The 23076-nt window shown below is 43.7% G+C and overlaps 4 protein-coding genes across 18 annotated transcripts; 2 read left to right on the top strand and 2 right to left on the bottom strand.

Annotated features, from left to right (window-relative positions):
* Nucleotides 1-153: 153 nt before the first annotated feature.
* Nucleotides 154-3520, bottom strand: LOC135655736 (probable LRR receptor-like serine/threonine-protein kinase At1g12460). Its single transcript, XM_065175779.1, has 2 exons — nucleotides 1947-3520; nucleotides 154-1852 (listed from the first exon to the last, which is right to left on the bottom strand). Exons 1-2 carry the CDS (start codon nucleotides 3137-3139, stop codon nucleotides 373-375), a joined length of 2673 nt encoding a protein of 890 aa, XP_065031851.1. The 5' UTR covers nucleotides 3140-3520; the 3' UTR covers nucleotides 154-372.
* A 1855-nt stretch (nucleotides 3521-5375) lies between these two features.
* LOC135581677 (barley B recombinant-like protein D) lies at nucleotides 5376-10480 on the bottom strand. Of its 15 annotated transcripts, none has more exons than XM_065175771.1 (6): nucleotides 10323-10480; nucleotides 9818-10011; nucleotides 8036-8068; nucleotides 7712-7861; nucleotides 7410-7520; nucleotides 5376-6582 (listed from the first exon to the last, which is right to left on the bottom strand). In XM_065175771.1, exons 4-6 carry the CDS (start codon nucleotides 7730-7732, stop codon nucleotides 5611-5613), a joined length of 1104 nt encoding a protein of 367 aa, XP_065031843.1. In that variant the 5' UTR covers nucleotides 7733-7861; nucleotides 8036-8068; nucleotides 9818-10011; nucleotides 10323-10480; the 3' UTR covers nucleotides 5376-5610. The 15 variants fall into 15 exon arrangements, with proteins under 15 accessions (XP_065031843.1, XP_009389682.2, XP_065031835.1 ...); XM_009391407.3 differs by having other exon boundaries at nucleotides 9858-10011; XM_065175763.1 differs by having other exon boundaries at nucleotides 9818-9972.
* A 4159-nt stretch (nucleotides 10481-14639) lies between these two features.
* Nucleotides 14640-15959, top strand: LOC103977732 (arginine decarboxylase 1B, chloroplastic-like). Its single transcript, XM_009393330.3, has one exon. It carries the CDS (start codon nucleotides 14640-14642, stop codon nucleotides 15957-15959), a length of 1320 nt encoding a protein of 439 aa, XP_009391605.2.
* A 3957-nt stretch (nucleotides 15960-19916) lies between these two features.
* Nucleotides 19917-22637, top strand: LOC135672536 (probable lysophospholipase BODYGUARD 3). Its single transcript, XM_065181028.1, has 4 exons — nucleotides 19917-20766; nucleotides 20858-21192; nucleotides 21302-21501; nucleotides 22160-22637. The coding sequence occupies exons 1-4, from the start codon at nucleotides 20217-20219 to the stop codon at nucleotides 22482-22484; spliced, it is 1410 nt and encodes a 469-aa protein (XP_065037100.1). The 5' UTR covers nucleotides 19917-20216; the 3' UTR covers nucleotides 22485-22637.
* The last annotated feature ends 439 nt before the right edge of the window (nucleotides 22638-23076 follow it).

Genomic DNA, 23076 nt, shown 5'->3' with positions numbered 1-23076 from the left:
AAGATGCTTCTGCTGCCAATACATGCTTCTGAAACTAAAATGAACAATAAGATGTTATCTATTTATAGGAATTGCCACTTGTAGGAAGGCATTCATGGGTTGATTAAGTGGTTCCTTCGTCAAAATGTACTCGTTCCACTATAACAGCCAGTAGAAATGAATGTTCCGACACCACTCTTGCTATTATCTGCAGTATCTGCTGATGAACAATTTGCAACGAATGGAAATTCACATGAAAATACAATGACGATTGTGATCGAAGAAAAAAAATCAGAAATAAAAAAAGAATGTAACTTTTCTAATTTTGAGGGTTCTATCCAGTCCCTGTATCGTCATCATGCACCCAATTCATGATTAGCCTCCAGAGACGGATCATGAATTGGGTTTGATCGATTCCAGAAACTGCACAACTTCCGCCATACTTGGCCTCCTCGATGGGGCTTCAGACGTGCATATCAAACCTAACTTAAGAACCTGAATCAATTCAGTCTCTACAAATCCCCTCAGGTTCCTGTCAAAGCAATCCGACGCAGTTCTGTTCTCCAGCACACCCCTAACATAATCCTGCAACACCACCACCTTAGCTGCACCTGAGCTTTCCACTGGTTTCCTCCCGGTAACAATCTCCAGCAGGACAACCCCGAAGCTATAGACATCACATTTGTCGCTATATCTCAAGCTCTGGGAAGCTAGTTCTGGAGCAACATAACCTACTGCCATATGAAACTTTGTTAAGTTGAAGCTACCAAGGATCGGCAGCAACTTCCCCAACCCATAATCAGAGAGCTTAGCTTCATATTCTTCATCTAATAGTATGTTAGTGGACTTGATATTAAGATGCAGGACTTGGGGCCTACAGTCATGATGAAGATATGCAAGAGCCCTTGCTGCCCCAATGGCTATATTGAACCTCCTAGACCAGAACAACTCACCCCTGCCACCGCTACTACTGCTTCCTGAGTGTAGATCAGGAGAGCCATGGAGGTGATCATATAGATTCCCATTAGAAACAAATTCTGAGAGAATTAACTGCATAGTGGATGACCAGTAGTAACCATGGAATGCAACTAAATTAAGGTGCCCCAGGCCACCAAGGCGTCCAATCTCCTGCTCGAACTCCTCTTGGTTCCTGATCCTGCCAAGGGTCTCAAGCTTCTTCACCGCGATTGAAACTCCACCCTCAAATGTGGCTTTGTATACAGTCCCAATGGATCCACCACCAACCATGCAGTCCTTGTCAAGCAATGCCTTGGTTCCTGCCTCCCAATCTTCATACCTAGATGGCAAACTCTTGCTGAAAAGAACCAGCTTACCGATGATCACATTTGAGCCTGTTGAAGCTGGAGGAGTGCTCTCGGATACCAAAGTCTCTTCCTCCATGACCTTCTTCCCATACGCCTGGATGTTCATGACTGTTACCACACAAACACCATTGAGTATTATAGCAGCAGCCACAATGGCTATAATGGCAGGGATGGTCAACACTCTTGTTCTTCGAGAAACATTTCCTGATGCGCAAGGGGTACTTAGCGGAGGGCCACATAGTAACGAATTATTCAAGAAAGCAGAAGGTCCAAACTGCTGGATTGTGGCCGCCAAAGGAATGGCCCCAGAGAGGTTGTTGTGAGATACATTGAAGTAGGTTAACAATGTCAGACCTCCAAGAGAGTCAGGTATCGTTCCAGTGAGCGAATTGTCAGAAAGGTCAAAGTATACAAGATTTGAGAGCTGGCCCAAGGTTGAGGGGATGCTCCCGTTGAGCTGGTTTTGGTGCAGGTCGAGGTGTTTGAGGTAGGTCATGTTATAAAGGGTGTCTGGGATTACTCCGGTCAGGTCATTGCCCGACACATCCCTGCAAAATCACAGCTCTAAAACTCATTAATTGTGCGAAGAAATGATCATAGAAAGGATTCATGAATTGGGAAATTTTCCCACGAAGAACTCACAGCTCAAGAAGGAATCTGCAATTGCTCAGCGTGATTGGGATCTCGCCGGAAAGCTGAAGATCTTGGACCTCCAAAATCTGAAGCAGCTCAATCCCATCAAGCTGGGCCGGAATCGAGCCCCCAATGCCAGCATTGTTCCCTAGCCTTAGAATTGAGAGAGACTTCAAGGTCCCAATTTCTGGCGGAATGCTTCCGCTGAGATTGTTAAAACCTAAGTCAAGAAACCTGAGACCCCGGCAATTCGCTATGCTTGGCGGAATTCTACCGCTCAACTCATTGCTGGAGACATCAAAGAACCTTAATTTCTCACTGCAAACACTAATCTCGGGTATTTCCCCATGAAATTTATTAGATGATACGTTGAAGTAGCTAAGATTTTGGAGGCTAAGGAGATCGAAAGGCACCGTTCCGGAGAAAGAATTGCTCCCGAGATCGAAAAGCTCCAGGCTTTGGCACATTGAGACCTTATCAGTGACGGTTCCCGACAGCGAATTTCCCCTCACGGAGATGTAGTTGATGTCCGGCGGCTGGCAGATCTGAGGAATGAGTTCTCCGGTGAGATTGTTGAAGGACAAGTCGATTCCGACGAGTCTCGAGCAATTGGCGATATCGGCAGGGATCGGACCGGATAGGGCATTGTGGGAGAGCGACACGAACCGCGTCCTGACGCAGCTGCTGAAGAGAATAGCCGGGATCTCGCCAGAGAAGGCATTGTAGGAGAGGTCGAGGAGGCGGAGCCCGGGGAGACCGCCGAGGAACCCCGGGACGTCGCCGGACAGGAGGTTGCGGCTGACGTTGAGTTTGTGGAGAGTCTGGATCCCAGCGAACTCCGGCGGCACCCCGCCGGAGAAGCAGTTGCCGAAGAGAGAGATGATCTGGAGGGATCGGAGGCCGGCGAGGGAGGCGGGGAGGGTCCCGACGAGGTCGGCTCCGTGGACGAGGATCTTCACCACGGCGCCGGCATCGTTACAGAACACGCCAACGAAATCGCGGCAGGGATCGCCGTCGGCCACCCAGGACGCGAGCCTTCCGCCGGGGTCGGACGTCACGTTTCCCTTGAACTCCAGCAGTATCTCCTTCTCAGCAGCCGCCGCCGCCGCATTTTGCGCCCCCGCCCCCTGCGGCGCCGGCCCTAATAAGACGACGGCAACGGAGACGACTAAGAGGTAGAACAAACGACAGCGGCTTCTCATTTTAGACGGCGGTTAGTTCATCTGTGAGGCGAGAGGACTATACTAGCGGCGGCGGCGGGGAGGGGTGCGGTCACCGTCGTCGACATGGCCGTTGTGCGGCGTAAATAGAGCAGTGGCATTAACAACAAAGTGGAAGGAAGGAGTAGGTGAGCGGTTTATTATTAGGGGGAAGCGGTATTAAATTGGTGGGGAGTTCCGCCGGTGAACCGAAGGAGATGGGGAAGCACGTGGTATAGGCCCAGTTTCTGTCCCTCTGTCTCGCTTTCCGCCCATATTTCTCCTCTTTCCGGGCTTCAGAAATTAATGCGTGGGGAGGGGAAAGGTTCGTGGGGGTGAACGTACATCTCTGCTCGAGCTCGGTGGAACCATTGATTGTTTCATGCCGTCTCCCATCCCTAGCCAGAGTCGGAAGAAGGCCAAAAACGAAAGGCACGGTGAGGGCTTGAAGACTTGTAGACCTCTTCTCAAATGTTGTGGAAAACCAAGCTTTGTATGGCTCTGCTCTGAACAAAATGTGCATGATACTGGCTGTCACAATGTATGGGAGAGAGAGAGAGAGAGAGCACTAGAAATGGAGAATCTCTTGTGTTTGTGGTTGGCTATATGGTGTCTGGTCCAGACAAACAAAAACGTGGCAAAACGGAAGTCAGCTACTGTGTTTAGAAAGAGGGTTTAAGCTCTCTTAGTGTTGGCTAAATGACTGGTTTGTCTTGGTTAGATGCTACCAAGCAGATGATAGCTACTATTTGGTGAATGCCTTTTTTATCTCTAACAGATGCATGTTCTTGTTTAAGCAGAGAAAGAAGAGGGATTAAGAAAGACAAAGAGTGTTGCTTGTTTGTGAAGCAGAGACAGGAGATGACACCATCATATTAACAGCAACCGAGTGGTGCTCTTTGGCAACTCTTTTATGTGATTGGAATAGAATAAGATTCCTAGAGACTTTAGCTCACCAGCAAGCCAAACCCAGAGCTCAAAAGGAAACCTTTCTGGAGCAATGATTGATGGAGTCCATTTCAGCTAAAGATGGATTACTCTATTGGGCTGTCGATGTTGTGTTAACTCCCACATCATAATTTGAGATGACCCCACCAAAAATGGTGGACTGAGAAGAAATGAAAGTGAAAAATGGAGTCACATGCATCCTTTTGAGCAGCCAGATTTACATTATTGTCTAACATTATCACTATCCAAATAAATGATCTGTATATTGGACATGACTATTGTAAATTGTATTTTACAAGATGAGACACAGAAGAGATGGGTGGACTTGGCGTAAAGGACACTCAATATAGTGTGTCCTTGGTGGGAATCTTTTCTCTTTCCAGCAGCACAATACGATGAATGCTTTCGTTGCCAGAGGAATCCCTTCAAAGAAACCACAAGTCAAGCGAAAAGAAAGGAAACAAACAGCCGGTAGAGACGGGTTTGATGATTAGTTATGTTCATCGAGTTGGCCACAGAGAAGGCATCACATCAGTTCAAAGTCTGAATCATCTCTGTAAACACACTCTCCAAACTTCATTCATTCATTCATTTACCTCATTTATCGCAAATTTAACTGATATTCTATTATGCTTTAGGCAGTAATTAAGTTTCATCATCTTGATTGAAAAGAAAATGAACATATTTGCACTGTTTTGATTTCCCCAACTGTGCAAATCTCTTCATTTTGCTTCCAACAAAGATGACGAAGCTTCCTTGCTGTCTAAATCATCATAGCATATCTCACAGATCGAACTCTTTAAACACTAAACATTCATGTTCTTTGAATCCAGTGCCAACCAACTCAGATTTTTCAGAAGAAAAACAGGATTTAAGAATCATTGGTTGCTTAATGTTGTTCTATCAACTGTTTTGCAGTGGAGATCAGGGTAGCTGCTAATCCTGAAGGTTTTAGTTCTTTGTTCTGGAAGATAAGATACATGAAAAAGAATCCAGGCCAAAGTGAAATCTCCCTTTAAATAAACAACAAACACCACCATGAATTGTGCTGGCATTTATTGGCAGCAATGTAAGTACCAATAACAGATATAGCATCGATAGCATACAAACTAAAATTCCGAAACAAGATCTAGTTTTATCACAAAAGTACCAGATATTTCTACTTTTTCCTATTAAGAGTGTCAGTTTAGAAAGAAATATACAATTACTTTTGGAGTCATGATTTGAGAACTGGGAAATAACTAAAAAGATCTTAGTGATAATGAGTCTAGTGACCCTATATGCCAAAGAGTTCAAGAGAAGGAACTTTTTTTTTGGGGCCAAGGTTCTTGAAATTGATGCATATGTTACAGTTAACAAAAGCCATGACAACCAGTAATAGGTAGTGTTTTAACTACTACTGCATAAAACAACACTGGCCAAAAGACATATGCTTACATACAGTGGTGACTTACCTGCTACATACCTGCCCAGAGAGATTCAAGACGACAAACCACATTCCCTGACTCATAGAACTCTTAACAGAATCACTTGATGGTGATGTAGCGATTGGTGCCGTGCTTAGCCCAGTGGTCTTTGAGGTCCACCGGTAGAGACAAATCATAGCCTTCCGCTGCTAGTCTGCTTAGGAGCTTTCTGAATGCACTACCGCTCATCTTGCGCCCTGCAACTCGTGCATGGCGCTTGCTGGGTATGACTGGAAGTGGATACATGGAAAGAGTCGTGGTACAGCAGGCAGACTGCCACCCTCCATTCCCCCACTTGTAGCACTGTTGATATTTTCCGGTGCACGAGCAGACTGGCACTGGCATTGTCGTGTCATCAAAAGAGACCTGGTTCAGACCTAAGTCCTGACTCTTCCATTCATGATGCTTTGTCAAAGAAACCTGCTTGTTTAGATCTTCTCCAACTCCAATTTCACCTCTCCACTCACCAGTCGTCCTTGCAATAGTTACCTGCTTGTTCAAATCATCACTCCCACCCTTTTTACTCCTCCGAGGTGCCTTCATCATCTTTTTGGATGAAGAGGCTAGTACTTTACTCTCCTTCCTTGACCTTTTAGCCTTATTGAACTTCGTTCCAGTTTCTGAACCACCTGAGTCGGGAGATGCCTCATTCGTTGGTGTCTCTCGTGTTTGTTTGCTAGGAGCATCATGTAACTGCTGTTGGGGAGAGTGGATATGCTGAAGGTGTTGCTGCTGGTGGTTGTAAATATGCTTTGTCCCATGGGAACCATGGTGACACCCAGTTGTACAGTTACCACTCATGCCATTCTCACGGGCATATTCAAGTGCTCCAATCGCATTGTCACGTTCTATGATGGCACTATTCCTCTCCGCAACTGCAGCATCACGCTGGAGGTATGCCATGTCTCGCTCAACCAGAGCAGCTTTCTTCTCAGTGATGGCCATGTCTCGTTCTTGGAGAGCTTTTTCCCGTTCAGCCATAAGGAGCTTTATGGTTTGATTCTCCTTAAGCTGATGTTGAGGCAACATCCACTGTAACCACATCCAAATAGAATAATAAGATCAACAACTTAAGCTATATAAAGGTGTATTATGATCCATGTCTAGTCTTCAAATTGTGTTGTGTGATGAAGTGGATGGCTAATTAGCTAACAATTGGTGATTAATTTTCTTTAGGCGGGATAGTGCTCGTGCTGCAAAACATGAATTGACCAGGATAAAACACAAAAAGGAAGTTTCACAAGTCCCATATCCTCATTTTATGCAAGTATAATCAAAAGGTTTCTTTTTTAAACATGAAGTGGAGCTAAAAATGATTTTAGACAAAAATGTAAGTGCAAGTAAGGCCTGCATTCTGATTCAGGAAAAAGACCAACATCAGAGAGCAGTAAGGCCTGCATTCTGATTCTACAACTTGGACTGCTCATGCATTTATTTTGGAGGTTCAACTTAAAATCTAAGTTATTATCATATTTCATAGCACCAACACCAAGATTTTGCAGTTGACATGTTTAATACTGATGAAAGTAGAGAAGAACATCCCTTAATGATAATTAAACAAAATTCTAATCAGGCAAACTAGAACAGAAGATTCTGGAAAGCCAAGTAAAATTCATCATGTTCAAATGTCTAAAAGTTGGTTTTAAATGCCAAAAGGCTAGCCAACTCTGAAATCAGAATTAGAAACCCAAAGCAAGTGATTCTCTGGTCTAATCATACCAACAGCTAAAGCTGTTCCAAATCGGGTGTACCAAACAGGAAACTAATTTTGCTAAATTTATGACTTTTCAAGTTTCTAAATTTGATACAAACGGTGTCATAAAGGAATCAGTAATTGCTGAAAACTATTTTTATTATACCTGTGCATGAGCAGTTCTATATTGATCAGTCTTGTGTCTCCCATTTTCTCTTTGTCCAACATCATCCATAAGCACAATTGATTTGTAGGATGAATGCAAAATTTCCAGTATCTGCCAAAGTTTTATTAGAAGTGCTCATTCAGCCACATATGTTGATATGTTTTTAAGGTTATATATATATCAAAACAAAGTAAGCACAGGTGCACTCAGGAAAAAGTTCATGTAATGCTTATAGGAGAAAACTTGATGGCAAAAGAGAGTAACTAGTTCTGTGGAAGAGAGCTACTTCAACCAGATATTACCACCCTCTCCTTAAGAGGCATTAACTTCTTTTGTTCTTCATCATTCTGCTCCTTAAGAAGGTTAACATGGTTACAGCAAAGCAAAGAGTTGTCATCAAATCCTCATGCTCTGTAGGTCTTCAAATAGCTTCTTGTCAATTTCTCATCATTCTGTATAAACCACATTGTTGTGGTTAAAGATAATAGCAAACATGGTAGTAATAGCCCATAGATGATAATTGCACAACAATACTAGAACATGAAGAACATCCTGTTCTTGTTAAATTTTCCAACATATTTGGAAGACTAGAAGTACTAGGAGTAATCATAAGTAGAATAGCATACCTTATAGATGCCCACATGACTGTCAGCATGGCCCTACAGTCCCAAGATTGGATTAAGTTAGAACAAGCAGTAGTTTGTATGACACTAGATTACTTTGTTTTCATTTAAAAAACGCTCTAAATATTATTGTTCTTTTATTAGGTAGTTAGGTATAGATGAGTGACTTAACTTATTTATTAGCAAAGTATCAAATATAGATTACAACTTTTACGTTTTGTGTACATGTTTAATTTTAAATCTAACAATTAGTTTGTTGCCTTTTCTTTAAAGGTTTTGTTTTAGACTGTGATTGTTCCTCAAAGAAAACAGTATAATTTAATTACAAATTATTAAGAGATGTCTAAGATGCATTACGTACACAATTTAATCTACCAAATAATTGCAAGAAAATGTGAAAACGGCAAGTGACAGCATGAGGACCTATGAATATACCTTATTTCATCAATTATTTTACTACTACTATCTTCTAGTCAATATTTGTCACATAAATGGAAGAAATTCGTTAAAGATTATGTGCTGCCATTTAATATTTGTGTCTATTGCTTTTTTACATATAAACATCCTTAAAATGGCTAATTCCCTTTCAAAAATATTGAATTACACTCAACATTCTAAACTTAGGCATTTAACATGAATGCCCTGTCATGATGGTACATTTATCTAGGGTCATGTTAGCCAATACATCATATCAAGTAAATGGTTAGCCTGACAAGGTAAAGATACTATTATGTCCTCATCAGTTAATAGAAGACCCATTTTTCGCATCAACAAATCCCTTCTCACCTAATATTCACTGTCAATTCTACATTTTTCTCCCCAATTAACGCCAAGCACCAAACCCTAATCCTTGATACAAATCCCATCATCTGCAGTTGCTCACACCACCATTCTATAGGCAATGATGCCAAGGAGTAGTACATTACATCACATGATAAGTATTATGCTTTGTTGCTCTCATGACATTTGTTAACTCATGAAGAAAATTATAAAGCACATGAGCAGAAAAGAGTAACGAGCTATAAGGGGAAAGGAACAGTAAAAAAATAATTTGATACTAAAATTTATCTGTCACAAGCTCTCTCCAAGTTAAATTCGTCCAAATGGCTATATTAGGGAAGAAAAATGTGGATCTGGCTCATCACCATAAATAAAAAAACAGTGATAATTACATTGGAATAAGATTCCTAATGCTACCTTTTCCAAAATCAGGTTACTGTCAATGAAGCTAGTATGCAGACAAAAATTATGAACTAGCCCTTGTGCACAATGTAAAATTTGGTTGTAAATGCAGCAGCAACACTTTCCAAGAAAATCTACCTCAGGAAGTCTAAAGAACTTCTATTTCTTTCTTTCTTAATCAGTTTCAGTTGCATATATGGAACAAAGTCACCAAGCCATGACCATCTTATCTTTACAAATTAATGACATTTGTGACTATAAATCTAATGAATTATTGCTTGAAGCATCTGAAGTTAATTATGAATATGATGACAATAGGTAGCTACACTAACAATCAAACCCTAACAACGTCGTCGTGCTTAACAATTTGAGTTTAAGGCAAAGTTCACAGATTCTGATACGACATATGAACACTTCCGGCACGAACCGATTCAAACTAAAAGCTCATTGCCATGCATGACACGGACAATGCAAGACTCTCCTTTATTTCAACTCGATAGTGGCCTCATAAAAGTGCTGCAGTCTAAACTTGCACTTCATTTTAAGCACAGGAGAACACATTTCTCTTTCATTTTCAAGCAAGTGTTAGAAATACGTGTATACCTACAGCAGATAAGTGTATGAAAAGGTCTCAGCTGTCCACCTTGTATATGGACTCCGGCGGACCTCGACAGTTGTGTATCTCCAAACACCGCCATATTGAGATCACAGATCAAGAGATCCACCAACACACGAACATCTCAGCGTGAAATTCCATGCTGTAATGAAGCCTCAAGATCATTTTTCACCTTATCCAACTTAAAGCACAAATATCAACACAATAGAGTCAGCTCCAAACCGCACAAAACAAGAAATCGACGAAAAGGGGGAAGACAAATGGCAAAGCTAGGGTTTTTATCAACCAAAGAGCAATGAACGATGTCATCGAACAACTAAAGAACGGATTTTGCAAAACCAAAGACAGGAATAATTATACGCCGCTATCAACACGCTCAAAATCCAAATGTCAGCATGGAAGTGTTTCGAGTTGCAGAATCCGGGTACAATGAGATGAATTGCGAAAGAGAATCCAGAGAAGGGAAAGTCCAAAGAGAAGAAAACCTCCTACCTATCGGAAACGCCGTTGATTTCCTTCTTCGTCTCGTCCTCCTCGAGATTCTTCTCTCGCGAATCCTCCAGAAAATTTCTTGATCTCTTTTTTTTTTATTTTTTGCTCCTCTTTCTCAAGTCCTGCGGCTGTTACTCTGTTCTGACGTCCATCCCCTGTGTCAGATTGGTGAGGATCGCCTGTTTATCCTAAGCCCAACTACACCATTTCGCCGTCTAAATGGAAGGCATGACTTATCAATTATCCACGTGACAGATATTGATCGGTTCCTATTGAGAAGCCTTTGGAAACTCTGTCCGGCGTCTAACAGGGTGTAGAGTCGCGGGGACAAAAGTCTCTTGTTTACTCTTTTTCTGCCGGATTAGACAACACGGAGGTGTTTTAAAGAGTGAGACGAAATATATAGTGCATACTTGTAAAAACATAAATACCAAGGAATTAGTAAAAGTATTCGTCCTTTGTTTTTTAGGTTTTTTTTAAGTGTCTTAGTTTTTAATTTTTAATTTTTTTTATTTCTAATAACAAGACTCGTGATCTTTGTTTGATCACCTTCCTTCCATCGTGATTATCTCTATCTTAAGTCCTCTCCTATTATTTGACAAAGATAATATGAAAAATAAAAAAAATTATGTGAAGATCGAAAAATCGAGAGATAAGTTGTTGATGTCATGAGCAACAATGATCAACATTGAGGATGGAGGCTTCACGATGATGAGATTGGGTCGGAAGAGTGACATGAAAACGAGAAGGCAAAAACAATCAGTCGATGAAACAAATGTGACCATACGAAAGCAACGAACGACGACGAACGAGAGATATTTAGGTTATTAAAAAAATATATATATAATAAGAAAATTAAAAATGGAAGCACCTTCTATAAAATCACAAAGGTTTTTAGTGGTTCTTTTATTACAAACAAAACTTCAAAAACCACACATTAACTTATTTTACTAATTTAACTACATTACTAATCTATTTTTAATAATTAAGTGGTTGATTAATTCTGAAAAATATTTTCACCTAAACGCTTAATGCATATCAATGGATGTAGGCATGCGGATAATTTTCATCCCAGAGATACGACTTGTTAATCTGAAAATAAATTTCTAATCTTATTATTGAGCTCGACGCCCCCAGACAAGGAAGCTAACATTATTGGCCATCGAATGAATTGTCAATAGTTGTGGTTCCTACATGAGTGGGACGATTCCATGCCATGTTTTGTCTTATTTCTTGTGTCGTTCGCTGTTTATGTATCCAAGTGTAGAAATTGCATCGAATAAGGCCGGAAACCTACAGTTGCTTAGCACATGAAATGTCGTGGAAAATATGTGTGATGATTTGAGGTGCAGCAAAGCACGTAATCTTCACAAGTCCCTTATTATTATTGCTTGTTATATTCATTCATTGTGTTCACAAAGCAAGTTCGCAATGACTAGTGAGCGGAAAGCTAACAATCTAACCTGTAAGCTCTATTCTAGAATGCTGCATATCATTCGTAAGGTCACGTACGATCTCTTCTACTTCTCATAAGAGAACAAACTGAACTACTATTAAGAAACACCAAGCTATTAAATCCATCAAGGATGTATAAGTTTGGAATATTATGTGGGATAAGTTAGTAGAAATATCGATCAAACTAAAAAAAAAAAAAAAAGAATAACATATGAATAAGATAATAGTATTAAACTCTTAATGGTGAATCCTTGTTGACGTATAGACTTTCTCATGAATAATACAGCAAAACACTCAGACCGCAAAACTATACATACACATTATTATTGTTACTTAGGTACTCAAAGTTGCTCCTTGAATTGCTTGCCCATCGAGAGCAAAAAGGGTTGAAGATACTTGTAACTAAGGCTAGTTAAATAGCCAAGTGCATTTGGGGTGATGGACTATAACCAAATATATTTGGTGTCTTTTACAAACATCTAAAGACCACAAATACTTTTGCAAGGGTGGAAGGTAATGATCATGACAAATAGATCAAATTAGGTCCATGTCGGAAAGAAGATATAGATTAGGTCCATGTTAGAGAGAGAAGCTCCTGCTATTAGGCCTCTGTTAGAGAGAGAAGCAAACTGATCTCTTTATCCATTTTCTTCCTAATTGACCCTGCGACGGGTGGTCTTGGCATTAAGGTGATGGTTGGGGATCCATCGCCCTCCGTTCTGCTTGAAGAAAATAATAGAAGATAATAATAATTATTGAAGAAACTTTATTGAAGAAATGAAAATGCTTCTATACATTAACATGTTCCCTCTCCTATTTATACAAATTAGGAGAAAGAATTTTTCTCAATAGAATAGAGGATTTTTCTCAACAGATTAGAGAAATTTTCTCATATAGTTGGGTACCGTGGTGAGGATGTAGCTGCAGCGGCGTTGGTCGCTGGTCGAAGACAAGGGCGAAGCTTCATTTTTCTCAACGATGTTGGTCGTTGGCCAAAGGTAAGAACGGTTGGTCGCTGGCCAAAGGCAAGAGCGAAACTTTACTTTTCTCACTATTTTGATACCATGAAGAAAATAATAGAATATAAGAATAATTATTGAAGAAGTTTTATTGAAGAAATAAAAATGCTTCTATACATTAGTATATTTCCTCTCCTATTTATATAAATTAGGAGAAAAATTTTTTCTCAACAAAATTGAGAAATTTCTTCGAAAAATCTTATCTTCTATCACTGACATCTTCTCATGCCAACACTTGATCGTTTGATGCTGCTACTTCTTCTACGAAGGATCATACTTTTCTGACTGCCTTGGTTGTAACTACATGTGCATAAGCTTCAGTGACCCATCCTGGTACTACACCTTCTCTGACTTTGCTCGTCCACTAGAAGGGTCACAGAGATCAGGTCAAGTCGGCCTGTCTAGCTGATGGAAATTACACGCATTAATAATGTGCAATAATCGGCCATCTAGTAGCTGTCTATGATGTAGATGGTTAGCAGTTCTGTGATTGGTTTACTGTTTTCTTATATTTAAAGTATTTTATAATTTGGCAAAATTTCAACTATCCTTGCGAGGAAAGATATCTAGAAGATAGAAAGATGAGTATAATACATCAGAGAACCCAAACTTTGCAGTAAGGATTGGATTGCAAAGATGCATGTATTCATTATTGATATAACTTGTACGATTCTTAAAGTGTGAAATTGTCATATGAAAAGAAAATGTAAGAATTGAGCCATCCTCAACTCATATCATATATATATGGACTTTATATGTATAGTTGATCTTGTCTAAACCAAGTGGAAATTGAGTAATGACTGTCTTGTATTTGTCAAACCCAAGCCAACTTGAGTCTAATTTACATGCGGAATAGTACGAAAGCAATCGAAGAACTTGTAGAACCACAGAATACGCACGAATCTTCTTAATTCTCTATCAATGAGAGCGGATGCAATTAAGAAACAATCAGCTGACTTTAGAACATAAAAGAGCTTTATCTTTTAAGAATTTAATATTTATTTTGATAATTAAGGATGCTCTTTCGTTCACAGAATTCATAAGGATAAATGGAATAATTAGTCGAGGAACGAGAGGATGTAGCAACAACCATGATCTGTTCATGACGTCCAGATGCGCATGAGAGGTGACGAAGAGGATGTTTGCGTATTCCCGCAAATTATGAGTCAGGAAAACGTACGAGTAAATCGTTTCACTATTTATAGACATCATACTCCATCGCATGCAAACAGGCCACTCCATACGATGCATTCTTCTTCGTCATGCTTTGCTTCTTGCCAACCGATCTCCTCATCCGTGCTTCAATCTTCTCTTTACTCGCGTGTTCTTAATCCAAGCGTGGTCTCTCCAGTAGCAGCTCGAATACGCCGGCAGCTAACAGGGACGTCCGGCTACGTGCATGGCGATCTCATCCTCCCTTTAACGAGGATCAATTATCGTCGTCTCTCGGTGAGCTTGCCACCCTGTTTCGCGTGTTTCTTTGGTCTCAGCTATTGTCCTGAGTTCGCGCGCTTCATTTGGTTTCGATCAGGAACGGAGGCCGTCAGAAGTCTCACCGGTCGTCACTGTCACCTCCCAGTGGTCCGTTGAGGGCTCGGACGAATTCTGCAAGATTGACGAGTGGGCTCGTCCTTACTTCCACATTAACAGCCGTGGTAAGGTTGTCGTCCGCCCCTATGGCACCACCACAGGTCCAGACCAGGAGATTGATATCGTGGAGGTCGTCGAGGCGGCCACCAAGCTGGTGCACTCTGGGCGACACCACCAGCTCGCTCTTCTCATCCAATTCCTTGACCTCATCCGCCATCGCCTCGAGTCCCTCCATAATGCCTTTGGTAGTGCCATGAAATCCCGCAATTACAGGTCACACTACCAGGGGGTTTTCCCGCTGAAGTGCAACCACGACCTCCTCATCATCGATGACGTCCTGCGGTCAGGCTGTGGGTTCAATTTCGGACTCCAGGTCGAGTCCAAGCAGGAGCTATTTCTCGCCATGCACGGTCTCATCCGGGGTAGCTCCGAGGCCTATCTTATATGCAATGGCTACAAGGATAAGGACTACATCAGCCTTGCCTCAGTAGCCAGTGCTATGGGCTTCAAAACCTATCTAGTCCTGGAAAAAGAAGAGGAGGTGGAGTTGGCACTCGATACCTGGCCGGAGTTCAATATCCGGCCGATGATCGGACTCCAGGGTAAGCTCTGCACATCGCACACAGGGTGCTTTGGATCCACCATCGGCTTGACGAGGGACCAGATAAGAGGTGCAGTAAGGAAGCTAAAGGAGCACGATATGATGGATCGCCTCCGACTCCTCCGCTTGGACATCGGCTCTCAAACGCCATCCTCTGCCACAGTATTCGACGCCGTGGCCGAGGCCACAGAGACCTATTGCGAACTGGCCAAACTCGGTGCTCGCATGCAAGCGATTGACGTAGGCGGCGACTTCTGCTTGGGCAACGATGGCTGCCTGTCCGGTGATCGTGAGACCAAGATGTCGGTTGTTGACGACCTTGACGAGTATGCATCCGTCGTTGTTGGAGCAGCACAGAAACTGTGTGACAAGTGGGGTGTGCCACAACCCGTCATCTGCAGCGAGAATGGGCGTTTCATACTGTCCCACCACTCGGTCCTTGTCTTCGAGCCCATATCATCCACGGCCACCGTCAAGCCGACTACCATTGTCGATCCTGTCAGGCCTAGCAACGTGAAACTCTCTGCGATTTCGCAGACACCCGGCGTCTCTGCAAAGCGTCCGTATCCTGTTATCCCGTTACACTGTCTTGACCAACAGCCGCAGGTGGAAGGGGCGCAACTGGACCCGACCGGCGGGAGCAGGGGGGTTCCACTCCACGAGCACAAACAGGATGGAGGGCGGAATTATATGGGGATGTTTCTGATAGATGGAGAGGCACTCCAGCGTGTGCAAAACATCTTCGGCGAGCTCAGCTCCATACGGGTGGAGCTGAGTGACGAAGTACGCCGCTACAAGGTGACGCATGCAGTGCAAGCAGCTTCGTGTGAGGAAATAGCTCAGGAGAGGAAGCAAGACCCGCGCTTATTGCTTGAGGCTCTCAAGCAGCAGGTAAGCAAAAATGACTTGCCGCACTGGACGGTCACCGTGCTGGAGAGAGTGTTCAGGTCGAGCTTTCCTGGTGGCCGCTGAGATGGTTGCAGCTTCGACTGGGATGAGCAGGGGAGAGGAGAGGGAGCTGCACTTCGCATGCTGTGCATCCTTCCAATGCACCCTGCTGTTGTGGGTTGTTGCTGTTGCTACTGCTGCGGATCCAATAACGTTTTCGGATCAGGTGCGGATCGCACTTTGATATCCGTGAACAACTCAGTTTCTCATCCTAGTTTGACACAGTGTACCATTATTGGATCTTCAATTTAAATTTGAAGCCTACCCGATAACATCTCCGTTGCGGTATAAGACACAAAGCACGCATGCAGACGGTTGCATTTGAGATCAAAAACTTAAAGATTCGTGCGTTTTGCTTGGTCCCCACGTCTGCCCTTTCCGATCATACATAAATGAATATACAAGAGACATGTGACTATAAATGCAATGAATAATTTAATATTTAAAACACCGTATTGTCACGGATTTAACTGGTTTTACCTAAGTCGTGCGGCACCCTTGCGTGTCCGTCCGCAAAGGTCAACCTCCCCGAAGCCTCTCATGTCCCTTATGACCCACAAAAGAGAGAACCCACAAAAGAGATAAAAGGTTAGAAAAAACGCCTCATTCGGGATCGACAAACAAACATTTCCGAAAACACTTCATAGACAATGCAAATTATAAACAGACTTTACAAGCTCTGAACAGTTGCACAACAAAAGGTAAAATAGTCCATTACAGATCAAAAATCTCTCACACGTGTCCACATGACACAACCTTTATTTACAAGCCTAAAGCGGCCACCAACCTAACTAAAATGAGACTATTAAGCTTTTGGTCATCCCTCTACATGCTATACAAAGCATGAACATACTAAAAGACACGGACATACATAAGCATTACATCAAACATCCTGTTTAGAAGTTTGTCTGTGACATTCTTCCCCACTTATTCCTTCGACGTCCTCGTCGAAGTATTTGTCGACACTGCAACTCCTCGCCTTTGCTGAGTCTTCAATCTTCTGCTCCAGCTGCAATGCGTCTCTTGGCTCCCAACTGCTCTCCGCTGCTGTTTTTGAGTAGTCGAACCTTTGATCCGCCATGCTGCTTTAACTCGCCAATGACTCTGACTCTAGTGTGGAGTTGGTTGAGTTGTGTTGATCCTTGTTGGTTCCTGCGGATCCTCCAGATGAAGGAAAAGACCATCCTTACTGCACCAGTCTCTCAAATGTCTCATTCTGCTTGAACTGGGTGGATGCTTGTCGGAGCTTTAACGAGCATCGTCTCACAAACTTCTGAAGTTTTGGGTCCTTCCTCCACAAAATTTGCTCATTGACTCTTCTTTCACTTAGTTGTCACATCTAAGTAGGTTCGCATCACTTCCGCTTTCGATTGGCATTTCGTTGGGAAATGAAGCGGACAATCTACTCTAAGTAACACTCATCACCGTTGGTGAGGATTTGATAACTATTGTCTTCCATTATCTTCGAAGGGTCTTTGAACATATGCAGAGTTCCTCTGCTGGATAGATAAGAGAATTGGGGTACTCGGTTTCGCTCATTCTCTTAAGAGTTGAGAAGGCAAAGGTTACTTGACTTCGCCCGCCTCCTCGAGGTTATACTCTATGCATCGAGCTGGTTACTGGCCTTCGCCTGCTCTTTGCTCACACTTCTGAAGCACTTGAAGTGTTTGCACTCCTTGCATTGAGTTAGCTACTATGATTCACCTTCTCAATGCCATCGAACTTCTGGAATGCAGGAAGTTTTCACCCCAACTTGGAGTAATTCTCTAATAGATTTGGTCGCCTCTGGGATTGTACCGTCTTCTCCATCAACCCTGTCGCCTACTCCCCTGAGTAGCGAAGGTACAACACCACGTACTGCCTGCTTCGTTCCTTGGTCGTGCACTCTTGCATAACCCGAAGTCCTTCACTTTCGACTATCTTGATGAGAAACTCATTGACACCGGTCTTACAAAGTTCCTTAGCCTCTGCCCTTCAGCATTGTCTCGGTACTTGGAGTTTGCCTCTGCATGCTCCACCTCCTCGGCCCCTTTCATGACCAAGCGCTCTCCCTCTATGAGAGCAAGGGATCAATAACTTTCACGGAAGTCCCGCCTCTACGGTACTATGGCACTGCCATGCCCATGGCACTACTATCCGTCGCCTCGCATATGCATCCCTTTTCTTCACAATCAGTAGATATGCCTCTGTGGCACTCCTCTGAGTCAACTTTCATTCTAACCGATGCTTGATTTTGGGTAGCTAAGTCCCTCTGGACTCATCGTCGCTTCCTCGCCCCTTTCGACCCCCTGCTTTAACACCTTTGTGTTCTCCAAGCAGCTCCCTTTTGTCGATGGAAAGATAGACTACAACTCCCATGCATGGCCTCTGCCATCACGTTGTAGGGTTTGCACTGATTCTGTTCTCCTTAGCTTCCTTGGTAGCAACGTTCGCTTACTCGACCTTGTCATCTGACTTGCTGGGCTCCCTTAAGCGAATATGAGCTCTAGAGCAGTCTAACTCTCTAGCTACTTTGATCATACCTCTGCATGATTAAGTCCCTCCCATGTGACTCACTGGTACTTGCATTCAAACTTTTCCCTTGGTGGAACTCAGCCCCCATATGCTGATGACCAAGGTTTTCATCCGATGCAACCTTCGATGCACGCACGGAAGACCCGCCTCTGCGGTACCATGGCCTTCACTCCTTGAATCCATAGCCCTTCTTATCGTCGTGTTATTCATCGAAGTAGAGCTTCCAATAGCTCCCGATCATACCTCTGTATGATCTAGTTGTTGGGAAATCTTGGGGGCGACATCACATGCGCAGCGGAAGAACAAGAAAACAAAATCCCCGATTCCAAAAGAGATGTTCGTCGTCGTGCGAAGATTGGTGCGCAAAATCCGCAAAACTTAAAACTGCGTATAGAGTAGATTGTGTTACCTAGGGAGATTTATATATCCCTGTTTCTTTACAGATCCTTAGGAGAGGGTGAAGGAGGTCAAGCGTCATCCTCTCTAGCGGTGATCCACACAATAAAGCTGCGACGACGCTCCTCAAAACTCCAGGCCTGCTTTGAGGTGGAGAGGGGGAGGAGAATAGGAGAGGCAAGCAAAGGCTCTAGCATATGAGGCTCTGAATCCCTCCTATTTATAGAGGTCCCCTGTCAAACCCTAATGGGTCCTCCCCTAGTGGGTATTGGATATGCATCCAATAAGACAAGGGCTCCGTCGGATATCTCATATCAGAACCTCTACTCATCGTAATACCTACCATACGTGTGTGACCCTTTAGGCCCAATATCGAGCTGGCCGTGAGTCATACCTGTCAGAACTCTTTATAACTCAGTGAATTATTATCTTTGTAATAATTCACTCGACTCATCGACTACGGATGTACTAGGCCACTACGCCGTAGTCCCCGGATGATACAAGAGAATCCAATCCATTGGACCTGTCTGCCGTCAATTAAAGTGTTAACCTTTTTTTTTTTTTATCAACAAAATTAAATTTTAATTTAAAAAAAAATTAATAACCCACAAACGAAACATAGAATTTGTAATACCTTTGAGAATAGAGAGAGGGTTGGCCCCTAATCAATTTTTCCATAATCATCATTCCACATTCTATATCTACTGATTATGTGTTCAATATAAGTCTAATGAGACACCTAAACCTTTGTCTTCTATTTCTCAAACCCTTGACTTGACCTCATTCCAATTCCCAGATTCGATTGATCGAGCTTCATCACATTGGGTTATTTGATTTGGTTTGGATGCTGGTTGGGTTCAGTTTCCGAATTAAAATCATGGGGGAAGCCCCATTACATATTCACGTGCCTTTCATCTGTCTTTGCAGTGTATTGTCTGTACAGTACCATGAAAGATCGAGGGCAAATGGTAGCCAGGGAGTTCAACTACCACCTACCCCTTCTCCTTTCTTGAACAAGCGATGTTAATGACCGCCATCAATTCAGCATCATCGAACACTGCCCCGCCATTCTCTGCACCTCCTCCATCTCCGACCGCTCTGCTACACACATGGCAGCTTCGTTTGCAAGCCATCCGTAACCTTGTCTCTTTTAATTCCTCACTGCACCTGTTTCAGGTTTCCATTAGTTGGCTGCATGGTAGAGAACTCCAGATGCCCACTCCCTCGGAGATCAAGCACTCTCCTGCTGCTACTATTCTCTTCCTCTTCCCTAGCTTCTTCTTCTGACGTCTGGTGGAAGTTGTCATCCACATCCTACATACCAACATTGCAGTGTTCTCGTAAAAAGAGGCCAAGCCTTGGCTGCCGGCAATGGTGATCGCCGCACGGGTCATAAACGATGTCCTGAGCCTCGTTGTGTTTACTCTGCTAGACTTGTTGGATGTGTTCCTCTGTTTGGTGTACAAGTTGGCTGATTACGCGCTGGAGGCCGAGTGGAAGCCCTGTTACTGCTCCTCCGCGCGAGATATGATCCTTGTCGCTGAAAGGAGTGGCTCAAAAGTCCTTTCGTTGACCTCCTCCACCAAGCTGCAACTAGACGATATCTCCGACACGCTCTACTCTCGGTCCTCGCTCGTTGCTGAGGTCTCGAAAACCACTGTCAATGAGCTCCGCAAGCTCAAGCTTTTCGGGCACCGCGGTGCGGTTTCTACAGCTTCTGCCCGCGTCCGGTCCTCCACGGCAACCGCCACCACCTTCACCACTAACTCCACCATCATTCACTTGCTCCAGGGCAAGATTGGCGGCCACAAGCCGCACGCCGCCCGGAGCTGGATCGACTGTGGCTGTGAAAGTTGCACTCGTTGGAGTTCCCCTTCCGGGTCGCGCGATACCCTGTTCGTCCATGCCGAAGGTCCACAAGGTGGTATTACCGAATCATATGAATCACTAAGTGCAGCTCTGTAACCAAGTGAAACCATAAACGATGATCTCATTTGCTTGATGCTGGACAGACGGGAAGATGGCGGAGGAGGATGTGCTGTTCATTCACGGATTCATATCGTCCTCGGCGTTCTGGACAGAGACGGTGTTTCCGAACTTGAGCGAGACTACAAGGTCGAGGTATCGCCTGTTCGCGGTGGACCTGCTGGGGTTCGGGAAGAGCCCAAAGCCGCCGGACTCCCTGTACACCTTGAGGGAGCACGTCGGCATGATCGAGCGGTCCGTCTTGGATCGCTTCGATGTCAAGTCCTTCCACATCGTGGCGCATTCTCTTGGGTCCATCCTCGCGCTGGCCCTGGCCGTCAAGCACCCCGGCGCCGTCAAGTCGCTCACTCTTCTTTCGCCGGTAACAAAGTCATTCCTCCATTTTTATCATGGTACTTTCTAATGTGCGCTCTGCGATCATGTTTCACTCATAAGCTAAAACGAGGAAGGACGGCTCTGCGTTTCGGCAGCCGTATTTTCCAGTGCCAAAAGGGGAGCAAAGGACGCAGTATGTGCTGCGGCGGGTGGCGCCACGGAGAGTGTGGCCGTTGATGGCTTTCGGGGCCTCGGTGCTGTGCTGGTACGAGCACATCAGTCGGACGGTGAGCCTCATCATGTGCAAGAACCACCGGCGGTGGGAGCTAGCCTTCAAGTTCGTCACCTGCAACAGGTCGGTACTGTAGCAAATCTATTGTTCCTTAGTTCAAAGATCAAAACCATATTAATTCACGTCACAGCCTCAATAACTTCTACGTTGATGGCTCTTTGTGCTCCTATCCAAATATGGTGTTCACATCTTCGACTCTGTCTGTCACTAATTCCGGAACACAATTTATCTCAGGAAGAAAACTTCAAGTCCAGTCAACGGACCCTGTTTCAGTTGAGAATTAGATATGGCTGGTGGCACCTGCATGAACCAGTGGGTAAGAAAATTAAGTTGAAGGACGGTCCATTAACTCACTAGTTCGTCACTACGATTGCAGTTCAACGGTGGTGTTGAACCACCATTGTCGTCCGGTGGTGTTAGATTAATCAAAGTTATATTCCATAATTTGATAGTAAGTACATCTGGTAGATACTTTGTTATACTCAAAACAGTAAGTGTTCCAGATTCAATAAGGTCACCAGTTCACTCACTAATAAGCCATCGTCCACCATCCCACTAGGCACTTATGATCCTGTAACAGAGTACAGTACTTCTGAAGCACTTACCTCATTGAAGTGTCGGATATGGCGTCCACCCCACCATCCTAGTTGAGACTTCATGTCCGTTAAACTAAGTTGAGAGTTCGTATATCACAAGTACCTGGTTTGTTGTGTGGTTGCAGGATTAGAACGTATTTGATGGATGGCTTCTTCTGCCACACCCACAACGCCTCATGGCATACCTTCCACAACATCATCTGTGGCAGCGCTGCCAAGGTCGATGGCTACCTCGACGTGGTGAGAGAGCAGCTCAGTTGCGACGTGATCGTCTTCCACGGAAGGGACGACGAGCTCCTGCCGATCGACTGCAGCCACGCCATCCAGTCGAAGGTCCCTCGAGCTCGTGTGAGGATTGTTGACGATAAGGATCACATAACCATCGTCGTCGGCCGGCAAAAAGCCTTTGCCAGAGAGCTCGAAGAGATTTGGAACAATGCTAGTCGCTGATATGATCTCAACACATAAAATAGAAAAACTATCGCCTTTTTCTTTTTCTGTACTTTATATTCTTAAGTAGTTTGAATTTCTTTCCAAGTACCGAAAAGCTTGCAGCTTCTCGTTATTCTTTTGCGTTTGCTTGCCAGAGAAAAGATATTATAAGCCCACAGTATTCAGAAAGAAGTATTGACCTTGAGCTGCATGAGCATTCCGCTCTTCAAGGTCTTTTGTACAACCGCGTGGATTGATATGCGAACACGGCGTCTGCATGCATTAAATGCTCGTCATGTCAGTGTTATGTGTTTCATGTCAGAAACGATCAAATGGTGCTATAAATGCGAGATTCACATGCTCATGACCTCGATGAAGCTGTTGCCCGTGAGAGAGCATTGACTGTCTTTGTTCTACGTTCGACATTCCCAACCCATGGTACGCAGATTATGTATCTTCTTCCTCACAGTACCGGAGGTTTCTTCTACCTTGGTCTGATTCACGCCTCTATATAAGTTCTCCTAGACTAATACTACAAGACATTTTGTTCCTGATTAGGGTTCATTGTGTTCTCAGCATATATAAGACTTTGGATCAGCACACGTGTAGC

Source organism: Musa acuminata, chromosome BXJ1-4 (genome assembly GCF_036884655.1).
Source record: "Musa acuminata AAA Group cultivar baxijiao chromosome BXJ1-4, Cavendish_Baxijiao_AAA, whole genome shotgun sequence".
Lineage (NCBI taxonomy): Eukaryota > Viridiplantae > Streptophyta > Magnoliopsida > Zingiberales > Musaceae > Musa > Musa acuminata.
This window is presented reverse-complemented; position numbering and strand designations above follow the sequence as displayed.

Coding starts and splice junctions, on each gene's coding strand:
- LOC135655736 (XM_065175779.1), bottom strand. CDS start 3,139: ATGAGAAGCCGCTGTCGTTTGTTCTACCTCTTAGTCGTCTCCGTTGCC. Junction 1,853..1,946: donor TGCAGATTCCTTCTTGAGCT/GTGAGTTCTTCG, acceptor GTGATTTTGCAG/GGATGTGTCGGGCAATGACC.
- LOC135581677 (XM_065175771.1), bottom strand. CDS start 7,732: ATGCCTCTTAAGGAGAGGGTG. Junction 7,521..7,711: donor TGCCTCTTAAGGAGAGGGTG/GTAATATCTGGT, acceptor AAACTTTGGCAG/ATACTGGAAATTTTGCATTC. Junction 6,583..7,409: donor ATAGAACTGCTCATGCACAG/GTATAATAAAAA, acceptor ATGTGGTTACAG/TGGATGTTGCCTCAACATCA.
- LOC103977732 (XM_009393330.3), top strand. CDS start 14,640: ATGAAATCCCGCAATTACAGGTCACACTACCAGGGGGTTTTCCCGCTG.
- LOC135672536 (XM_065181028.1), top strand. CDS start 20,217: ATGGTGATCGCCGCACGGGTCATAAACGATGTCCTGAGCCTCGTTGTG. Junction 21,193..21,301: donor CGCTCACTCTTCTTTCGCCG/GTAACAAAGTCA, acceptor GCGTTTCGGCAG/CCGTATTTTCCAGTGCCAAA. Junction 21,502..22,159: donor AAGTTCGTCACCTGCAACAG/GTCGGTACTGTA, acceptor GTGTGGTTGCAG/GATTAGAACGTATTTGATGG.